Raw genomic sequence first — 11,435 nt, 5'->3', positions numbered from 1 at the left:
CCTTGCAACTGAATCTGACTCTCCTAGCAAAGCCACAGTTAGAATCTGTGATCTGTAAAACACAGAACACCTTCCAGAATAGCTTAGTCTGGGGTATGTGCTCTGATTGCCTCAGTATAAAAGAGCAGCAGTGTCTCAGTAGGAGAATTTCTGATCACTCCTATCACAAATATTTCCCCCGCAGGACCCAGGTAGTTAAAACCAATAAGGATCAACACTAAAATGTCCAAGAATAAAGGGTGAGTGTGCAATATTTGTTTTTGTTTTTATTTTTATCTTCTCATTCCTGCTTTGCCAACTGAAAAACTAGGTAAGATTCCATAAAACATCATGCTCCTGACCTCTATCGTTGGACTCTTTAGTATAGCCTGGGTAAGAAGAGATGAGTACATGAAGAGACAATGCCAGTGCCAGTGCCATTAATCCCCTTTGCCCTCAGGATGCTATAGAACTCTAGGCCCTCATGCTTCAGTTTTTTAACCCTTTACCCATAGGCATGTTCAATACCTCTCTAAGGTTTTTTTATTTCCTCTTTATTTTTTAAATGGGAAATATAATTTTAATTCTCACCTAAGGGGTCTGCACAGGGAGTGGGGTCTAGGATAGGAGAACTATTTTCATTTTCTTGATTTCCTTTTGCTTTTAGTCTGAGCAGTTTTAACAGTTATTTTGCAAGGCAACCCAGGAAGAGTTTTTGCAGTCATTCAGCTCATGGAGACTGTTATATTACAGTATATCCCTGAACAAATTTTGGATGATTAAAATGGATCCTTCAGGGCATGATGGTGATCATTTTCAGAGGCTTATAGTATTGCTCTGTTGTGGGAATTTTTCAGTCTGCATTCCATGAGACCCCAGGAAATATCTTGTGAACATGAGGTCCATAAGACTATGGGGTAAGCCAGAAAGACTGAAAGGAAAATACATTTATTAGTGCATTAAGGAGGATTACTTGGGTTAGGAATTATTTTGGCTTTTTAGGGTACAGATTCATCTTTTACAGCCTTTCAGATTCATTTAAAATATACAACAGCATTCTCTGGCAGAATGGAAATAGGAGAATTGTGCAAGCTTTAGCATGACTCGAGTTGCTAAAGGTCAGGTTTAGTCCTGTAGGAAATACGTTTCTTTATAATTAGCCTCATCAGAATTCCATGTATTAGCAGGAAATTTCTAAGATGGTAGAGGATCCTTTAAAAATCATTCTTCTTCATCATGTTATTGCCAGTAGTGAGGGAAATAAAATAGAATATCCACAGTTCTGTTTCCTTGATCTCAGAAATTTATTTCACTGGGAGGCAGATGTTTTCCCCAAACTCACAGTACACAAGGTGATCTACCTCTTCCATAATTTCTCCATTTAATATTTCCTCAGAAGTATAATTAAGTCTGTGCTATTCAGTATACATGTTTGCAATACAACAAAAATAGTTGTTTATGCAACAAAATAGGAATTTTATTCCAAAGAAAGTTATGGCAGCAATGAAGCAAAAATATATGAGTAACATATCATACAAAATTCAAAACATTCTTTCAAAGATTAAGTAGTAAGAATCAATTAATGAATATATTATACCATAATAAATCTGTGAAGTCATAAGGATGCTTGAAAAAGAAATTTCTGAGCAGAATTGTAAAGTTGTAACAATTTGTGAATCTCAGTATTTCCCCCCTAGCCCATCTTCTGGAGCTATTGTTTCAAACAGTAACTTGAGCAAAAATCACAACACTTGGAAATGAGGATCTGGATTTTAAGAACAAGATCTTTACAGTACCCAATGTACTTCTTGTCAGTATTATTACTAGCAATTTCATAAGGAATCACACCATGAAGGAGCTGAATCTAAACTTCTATATTTTGTATTAAATCTGATAACCTAAGTCTTAACTTTCTGAGTTAGGCAAGAGATAGTTGACAGTAAATATAATTTTATAATCAGGAAGAAGAAAAGGAATATGTAATACATCTTAACATGTGTTTAGGCAACAAGTTTCTTGTTCTGTTGTCTTGGTTTTAGCTGTCTCTTTCATAAAGTCACCTGCTTCTTGAAGACATTTTTTCCTTGGATGTTCTGAGTCAAAGGGGTCTGCTGTAGACCTTGGTCCACAAATTGTGCAGCCTAGCCTTTTATCCATTGTGAAACTTTTATCCATTAATCAATTCCTTGCTGTTTTTCACTGAAATGTCAGTTAATGGTGACTGAGATGGGCCTTTGTACCTAGATCCTAGGACAAATTTGAAGATATTTCTTCCAGTGGTTCCATTTGATGGTTCCAAGTCATGGAATGACTCATGGGTTATTCTTTAGGAAATGCTACTCAAGCCTCATATTGATAAGTCTTAGTATTATGTAGTAGTGCCTGATAAAACCTAATTATATTAGCCTTAACAGTAATTAGTTCATCAGATAAAAATCATGAATTTTGAAAGACCATTAAAACAGGGTTATTAAAAATCATCTGAAAGTTTTTAAGAGTTCAGTTTTTACATACCATTTGTTTTCTTCCACCTTATGCAAGCCTTATAAATGATATAGACCAGATTGTCTGTAGGTAAAAGGGAGAATCTTTAGAAGGATTCCTGATGACCAGACCCATGAAATGAGTGCATTGTTTAATATCATCTGAGAGTCCCCCAAGGAGGAAAATGCAAAATTTAAAAGTTCGTTTATAGCTACTAGAGCAATTTTCAATGTAACATTCTCATTAAACTTAAGGATTTATACATAGTCACTAAAACAGAATTCAAGTCCATGTTTTAAATTATTTATATTAAATCTATCTGAGGAAATTCAAATAATTCTTCTGGAGGAGGTTCAGGACCATGTTCTACCCTTTTAATTTTTTCCCTTATTATCCGCAGTACCAAATATAATATAATTTTATGACCCTTATCTTTGCTTGTTCTTTTGTTATTTTTTTTCACTGGGACAAAAAGCAGAAGTTCTAAGATTCCTAACACAGTTGTAGCTCTCATGGAGCACTTTTAGTATATTCTTTACTAATTAGGAAACATTTAGAAGTCAACCAAATGTATTTCAATCCCCAAAGGAAATAGTCTGAGCATGTCTTTCTCAAGCCAAGGTTTATAACTCTTTTAAATATTTGAGCTTTTATATCTTTTATCATTCTCCTCTCGTCTCTATTTAGGGATATGTTGTAATCTGATATCTTGACTTCATGTTATGGGAGGGAGAAAAGATCACTTGGACAAAAAAAGTAAGACTGTTAAAAACAATGTTGTTTATAAGTTTACCACTATTAAATAAGTGATGAAGGAGATGAAAAACCTTTACAAATGGCGTATATCAGGAAGACTAGATACGTAATGGACATATTAGAAAAATTTGTTGCAGAAGGAGGAAGAGGGATATAGTTATTAAAACACCAAGATGGTTTTATTAGGTTTAAGTCTGAAGGCACAAACTGACATCTTATACATATGATAGGACAAAAATCCCTCAGTTCTGTTTGATTTCATGTAAAAGTTATAAATGCCTTTTGGAAAGTCAATCTTTCAATAGAGGTTCACATTTTTCAAAGGGTTTAATAGCCAGGCTCATGATATAACAGGTCTGAAATATTCATGCTGAGAAAAGAAATAGCATACTGGAAAAAAACACTGAGTCAAGAGGATCCTGCCATTGCCTTCATAAAGCTGCCCTTTAAACCTTCCCAGTCATCTATGTACATCTGTAATATTTTGAGATGGTACCCTCATTGAGTAGGTCTTGGCATTTTTCTTAAATGCTGGTGTATATATGGGACTAACAATAATTCAAACAGTTATACCTAGATTCAAAACTCAGAATAAGTCAAATTACAATATTAAGAGGTTCTACCTCACATAGTACATTCCATTCTTTACAGTTTAGGGGTAAGGTACAGTTATGTCTTGCGAACAGCAACATCAGTAGGTTCACAATAAAAACATTTATTCTTAGTGCTTATCAAGAGTTTATAAAATCTCTCTAACAAGTTCTTTTAGTTTCCTTTTCTCTTTTTAGTATAGAAAAGAGTTACATTCTGAGATTTTATGCAAAAAATGAATGCACTCAAATCCAGAAAAGTGCTGTTTGCAGTTAGACTGAATAGCTAACTGTAATGCTTTTCCACAATCAGGGCAAAAGGGAAATCTTCTAAACTGAGGTCTGTTCATCCAAAGTTGACTGGCATATACTAATTGTGTGCCAATTTGCTTAGTGAGTTTCCATCGATTTCACAATCAGTACTCAGATAATTTACTATATAAATAATTTCTATCCATCTAAACAAACTTAAGCCATTCTTGCATTTGTGAGTGTGCATTCTTATTTGAGGAAGGGCTTAGTTCCTCAGTAAGCCAATGTCCTAATTTAACTTGGGGTAGAATTTTTAAGGTGCTCATTTACATACTCCTTCCCATAGCTTCTTCTTCTTTTTTCCTTACAGAGATGACATAAATTTGGATCTTACCATGGTTGGAAATTCGGAGCAGTTGCTAAATTCTTAGAGAACTTCTCACAAATAGTAGGTCTTCTGAAAGTATTGAGTTAATTTTGACAAACCAGATTCTACCCATTTGAATTCTTGGGATAGTCTTTAACCAGAAAAGCACTCTGCCTTTCATGCAAAAGTCTCTAATAAACAATAGTTCAAAGTCATAATTCCACTACATTCTGATCCAGAGGGGATACTCTCATGATATATGTGCATCCTGCTCTAGGTGTCATCTCACAGATCACCAACACTTATACGTAGTTATTTCCTAAAACCAGAATGCAAGAAACTATAAACATAATGCTATTCTAAAACAATATCATGGATTTAAAACATGAAATGTGAAGTAAAACTTATCACTAGTCAAATGAAGTTATTCCAGTTGAATTCACCGTATACCAACTTTAACATTTTATACTAGCTCCATTCAGAATATTTAACTCTCATAGCTACAAATTCTTGGCAATAACATTTACTATTCATAGCACAGATCAACCATTTTGTGAACAATAATTTCCCCATGTATGTATCTAACCCAATGTAAATTCAGATTTCATACTACTCAGTTTTAAAACTTGCTAAGTAATTTCATCTACTTTTCCACATCCACAAGAATACTGGAATCTGTGAAATCAAGCTTAGGAAAGACTCTTCTTTTCCAAGCTGGAGAAAAGGTAATACTTATATCAGGCTATTCTCAATACCAGAGGAGCCTGAAACTTGAAAATGCAAACACATTTACTTTTTACCCCTTGAATCTGGAGTCCCTAAATACAAAACTTTTAAATTGATTTTAATTCTTTTTAAGAAAGAGCAATTTCTTGTCAGTGATATCATTAAATTAGAGTGCAATTACACTAACACAATAAATCTTTCACTCTCCAGAGAAGGGAGTGAGATATCGAGGAGTTTTGAGACTTTTATGCATATTCCAAAAAGTCTCCACTCAACACTTTGAAAGAGCTGTACCTCAAAAACCACTACTGTGTTTCCGTCTATCTATAATATTGAAACCACACTCATATCATAACTTAGAAATCCACTTTAAGCAGATTATACTTTAATTTCAAAATTACTCTCTTTTTAGTTACCAAGACCATAAATTTCTGGTTTAGTTTCCTTCCATAAACGGGGAAAGAATCTCCTTTCTTCTCATTTGTCTCTCCTGCATTTCTAACATGAACAAAATTAGGAACATTGGGAGAAGATTTGAATCTTTCAGCGGAAAAGTTCTTATTTTTCATTTTTTTTTCTTTGACTGATCAGACTCCAGCGAAAAGATCAGCTGGATTTATCAGGACACAGTATACAAATGGGCAAGGATGACAGCATATATTTTACATAAAAGAAACAAACACATAACTTTGCTCTCTCTCTCAGTATCCCTATAGACTTGAGGATAAAATTATTTACTAAAGTTCTATATTCTCTCTTCAGGGAACACTGCAAATATTTAGATAGCAGGGAAGCAATTAAATTGTCTCTACTTACAGATTTTAAAATAAAGAAAATCAAATATTTTAAAGGAAAATCTTTCAGGGAATTTTTGTGGCCAGTTTAAAATTATTATAAGTAAAAAAAATGCCAATGAAGTCTTGAAAATATTGCTTAATCTGATGATTCCATCTTCCTCCAGCATGACTTGAAGTCTGTATCTCTAGAGATCGAACTATAATAGATTGTCTTAAGGACAAATTCCAGTAACAGGAATATCTTTCCACGGGGTTTACTTTAAGACTGAGAATAAAAACAAAGGGTGAAGTAGGCTTCTAGTTTAATCTTGCAACTTTTAATAATCACTTACTGACCATGTATTTACATTGATACACTCATACAACAAGACAGAGAGGGTTAAATAATGCTTATATTTTTGGGAGGGAAAAAAGAAATATTGTGGGGCATGAGTTTCAGGGAAAGCAGTCAGAGGACACAAAGGTATCTTTACAATTGAGACATGAAGTTTATTCACCTACCCTTATTCTGTACTATCTCTGAATAAAGACTCAGGAAGCAGGTACAGTTGGCACTTGCTAGACTCAGCTGGATAATGATTTATAAGATGAAGAGTATCCTGATGCATTCTCAAAAGAAATAGGAGACTGAGTCATATGCCAGCAAGAATCAGTCTTGGTTTCAGTTTGCCTTCTTGTAGATAAATTTAAAGAGAAAATAATTCTTACTGTCCCTTTGCATTAGGAGAGTAAACCAATCTCGATAGGAGGCTAGTTGGGTAAAATCTTACCTTGTGCACTCTCCAGCTGTATTGATTGGTGGTGGATTCAGTTTCCTTTACGGTGAGTTCCAGTCATCCCATCACTATCATCAAATTGTCTTGGGAGTTTCCTAGCCTGTGATCCCTGAAATCTCAGAAGTAATCATGCCTACTCTGAGCTCTTCAAGACTAAGTATTAACAAATGCATAGCCAGACTGAAAGGAAAATGAATTTATTGGTGTGTTAAAGAACACTGCTTAGATTAAGTGTGGCTTCAGTTTTTGAGGGTACAGAATGTGATGTTATAGCTTTTAAAGCCTGCTTTTTTGAGGGTACAGAATGTGATGTTATAGCTTTTAAAGCCTGCTTAGAACACACAACTAATCAGATATGTTCTCTGGCAAACTCAAAATTAGAGAAGTGTACAGGTCTTAAGATTATAGAAATTACTAAGGATCAGGTTTGTTCCTATAGGAAATGCATTTCCTTGTGGTAAGATGTCAGAATTCCCTGCATTGTCAGGACATGCCAAGATGGTGGAGAACCCTTTAAAAATTCTTGTACATCCACTTGTGGCCAATAGGGAGGGAAGTAAAATACAAACACCACACACCAAGCACTGTTCTGTTTCCTTGGTCTCAGAATTTACTTTATTTGAGGAGCAGATGTTTTCCCAAAACTCATAGTATGCGGATTCATCCATCTTCTCCACAATTCCATTTTCATAACTGTGTGGTTTGCTCAAATATGACATCTCTCCTTTCCTCATAGATCCCTCAAGAGGAGAATGGCTTTGGCAAATGCCTCTTCAGTGACTGAGTTCATCCTTGCAGGCTTAACAGATCAACCAGAGCTCCAATTGCCCCTATTCCTTTTGTTTCTAGGGATCTATGTGGTTACTATAGTGGGGAACCTGGGACTGATCATTTTAATTGGCATTAATTCTCAGCTTCACACTCCTATGTACTATTTACTCTTTAACTTATCTTTCATCGATCTCTGCTACTCTTCTGTCTTTACCCCTAAAATGTTGATGAATTTTGTCTCAAAGGAAAACATCATCTCTTATTCTGGATGTATGGCTCAGCTCTATTTCTTCTGTTTTTTTGTTGTTTCTGAAAGCTATGTTTTGACAATAATGGCTTATGATCGTTATGTTGCCATCTGTAATCCATTGCTGTATAATGTCACCATGTCTCATCAGATCTGCTCATGGCTGCTGGGTGGGGCATATGTAATGGGGATTGTTAGTGCGATGGCCCACACTGGATGCATGCTGAGACTGTCCTTCTGCGATGACAACATCATAAACCATTACATGTGTGACATATTCCCCCTCCTCCAGCTCTCCTGTACCAGTACCCATGTCAATGAACTGGTTGTTTTCATTTTGGGGGGTATTAGCATCATAGTGACCAGTGTCACCATCTTTACCTCTTATGCTCTCATCCTGTCCAGTATCCTGAACATCAGCTCCACTGAAGGCAGGTCCAAAGCCTTCAGTACCTGCAGTTCCCACATAGTTGCTGTTGCTCTTTTCTTTGGATCAGCTTCATTCATTTATCTGAAGCCATCTTCATCAGGGTCTATGGATGTGGACAAAGTATCTTCAGTATTTTACACAAATGCAGGACCTATGCTAAACCCCCTTATTTATAGTCTGAGGAATAAAGATGTTCAAGCTGCCTTGAGGAAAACCTTGAGAAGAATGTTTTCCAGAATAGGAGGCGGGTTTCATAATGAAACTTGAACTCAAGAGTCCAAAGTTTTCTTTCTTTCCTTTCTCTCTTTTCTTTCTTTCTTTTCTTTCTTTCTTCCTTCCTTCCTTCCTTCCTTCCTTCCTTCCTTCCTTCCTTTCTTTCTTTCTTTCTTTCTTTCTTTCTTTCTTTCTTTCTTTCTTTCTTTCTCTTTCTGTCTCTTTTCCCTTCTCTCCCTCCCTCCCTTCCTTCCTTCCTCCCTTCCTTCCTTCCTTCCTTCCTTCCTTCCTTCCTTCCTTCCTTCCTTCCTTCCTTCCTTCCTCCCTTCCTTCCTCCCTTCCTTCCTTCCTTCCTTCCTTCCTTCCTTCCTTCCTTCCTTCCTTCCTTCCTTCCTTCCTTCCTTCCTTCCCTTTCTTTCTTTTTAATCACAATGACAAAAGTCTCTAATCATTACATTTAAAATCATAATTTCACAGCATTCACATCAGAAGTAGAATTAATCTTCTAATTAGATAATTCCATAAGATTCTAGATATTTTCTAAATTAGTAGCATTTCTTATATCATGGTTTGACAAAAAATCACAATGCAACAAATGATAGGCATATTACCAACATAAAATCCAATATTATGGATTTTAAACATAGACACAGCAATTGTTATGGTCAAATGATAATCATGTAGTTGAAGACATTTCTGAATTACTTTATATAGAAAAATTATTCCATTGTCTATTCTATTAATTTTGACATTCAAAAAAATCAGTAGGTCTATATTCTTCCTCTTCATGTAATTGAGCCTCTTACTTCAAATAACCTTTTAGTTGAGGTTCACATCCACCCTGTGAACAAATTTGGTCTCCAATTGTCTTTAAGAGTGGTTTTTTATTTTGCCATTTCTTCATTTTAATTTTTTCAGACTTTTTTTCTTTCTTCTGTGGAATGTGATTAAGCTCCCAAGAACTCCAAAACTACTTCTCTCTTTCTATACTCCAAACCAACACTACTCTTATGTTAAGTACTTTCTCATTCTCTCAGGTCTTTTCTTACAGTCATTTTTCACTCTACTTACAGAACTAGTTTTCTTGCTTCATTGAATCTCCCCTTTGCCAGTTGGCACACATTTCCTTATACAATACCAATTAATTGTAAAACTTTTACTTTTCAGGTTTTTCAGCTTAAAATTTCTTTTAGATTTTGCTTCTAATTTCCCTAAGCAATTTTGTTCTGTGAAATCATTCACAGAAAAAATACAGTGGTAAAGTAAATATACCCCTAAGATTCAGTTAAACTTATTTTCAATTAATTTACTTCCTTATTTAAATAAGCTTTCTTCTTTCCAAGGTAGTGAGATGAGTTTACAATAAGTAGTTCTTAAGCATCAGATAAGGGTTAAAATTGCAAAATGATCTTTGAAACTAGCTTCAGTTCTCATGTTCTATAACTGGTGAAGTAATCTTCTTCCGTATTAAAACAATAAATCTATCACTCTCCAGGGTAGAAGGGAAGAGAGGGAGGGAAGGAGAGAGGGAGGGAGAGGGAATAAATTATTGCCTTTGTTTGTATGTACCTTTGTAATAGGTGACTGCAACAGTACAAACCCATGAGAATCTTGCAGCATTTAGTACAATATTCTAATCACATTTTCATCACATTTTGGAGATACACAGGCAACCTTTCTTTTCTGTTTGCTCCTTAAATACTTAATGGTAAATAATAATTTGGTCCTAGTCTATTAGGGCAGAAAGTGAATGATCTGGAAAATTTACCTGTGAGATCTATAGGTAAGAGAAGAATGTATGACCAAACAAAAGTTAGAAAGGATCATTGGAGTTAAAATGCATAATTTATATTACATGTAATAAAAAAATACACAGACAAAACCAATGCAGTTAAAATTAGAAGAAAATCAGGAAAATTGGGAAAAATTCTGTGAAGTTTCTCAGACAAAGGCTTCATTTCTCTACTATATAGTGAATTGAGCCAAATTTGTAAAAATAAGAGTTGTTTTCCAATTGATAGATGGTCAAAAGATGTGAAAAGACAAGTTTCTGAAGGAGAAATAAAAATGATCAATAATCACATGAAAAATACTCTAAACCACTATTGATTAGGGAAATTTAAGTTAAAACAATTCTGAGGAACCCACTTCACACTTATGCTATTGACCAACATGATAGAAAATGAAAATGACAAATGCTGGTAAGGTTCTGGAAAAGTAGGATGCTAATACACAGTCTATAGAGTTTTGAACTGGTCCAATAATTCTGAACAACAATTTGGAACTATGTCCAAAGAGCTATAATATCATGGTTACCCTTTGACTCAGCATTACCACTGCTAGGTCTATATGCCAAAGAGATCAATGGAAAAAGGGACCTATATGTACAAAAAACATTTATAGCATCTTGTTATGGTGGCCAATAATTGGATACTGAGGGGATAAGTTCACAGTTCCACCAACAATGAATTAATGTAATTTCTTTCCTACAGTTCTTCCTGTATTTGCTATTTTCCCTTTTTTTCCAGCTTTGCCAATATGAGTTCATTACTCAGTTATTTTAATCTGCATTTCTCCAATTATTAGTGATCTACATAATTTTTTTTCATATGGTCATTGATAACTTGAATTGCTTCTGAAACTTTTTTTTCATGTCTTTCAGCCATTTATCAAAAGGGGAATTGCTCTTATTCTTTTAATGGTGAAGCAGTTCTTTATTTATCTTAAAAATGAAGACTTTTATCAGAAAAATTGGCTGTGAAGACTCTCCTCTCCTTAATTCCTGTTTCTCTTCTAATTTTTGCTGAATTGGTTTTACTTAAGAACAAATGTTTTACTTTTATGTAAGCAAAATTGTCCATTTTTCCTCTTGTGAACCTTACTATTTCATTTTCTCCATAGATCAGAAAAGAATAGATAATTTCTTCCACGTTCTACCTCATTTGCTTATAATGTCACCCTTTATGTCTAAATTTCACACCTATCTGGAGCTTATCTTGGTACATGTGAGATATTTACCTTTGTGTGGTACACTTTATCAATACCTT

The 11,435-nt window shown here is 34.7% G+C and overlaps 1 protein-coding gene across 1 annotated transcript; it reads left to right on the top strand.

Moving 5' to 3' along the window:
- Positions 1-7,473: 7,473 nt before the first annotated feature.
- On the top strand, positions 7,474-8,442 carry LOC140507752 (olfactory receptor 8B3-like). Its single transcript, XM_072615692.1, has one exon. It carries the CDS (start codon positions 7,480-7,482, stop codon positions 8,440-8,442), a length of 963 nt encoding a protein of 320 aa, XP_072471793.1. The 5' UTR covers positions 7,474-7,479.
- The last annotated feature ends 2,993 nt before the right edge of the window (positions 8,443-11,435 follow it).

Source organism: Notamacropus eugenii, chromosome 5 (genome assembly GCF_028372415.1).
Source record: "Notamacropus eugenii isolate mMacEug1 chromosome 5, mMacEug1.pri_v2, whole genome shotgun sequence".
In the NCBI taxonomy this organism is placed as follows: Eukaryota; Metazoa; Chordata; class Mammalia; order Diprotodontia; family Macropodidae; genus Notamacropus; species Notamacropus eugenii.
The sequence above is the reverse complement of the archived record's forward strand: the minus strand, read 5'-3'. Positions and strand labels throughout refer to the sequence as shown.

Bases quoted from the DNA above. Each gene is read 5' to 3' on its own strand.
- LOC140507752 (XM_072615692.1), top strand. From the start codon at position 7,480: ATGGCTTTGGCAAATGCCTCTTCAGTGACTGAGTTCATCCTTGCAGGC.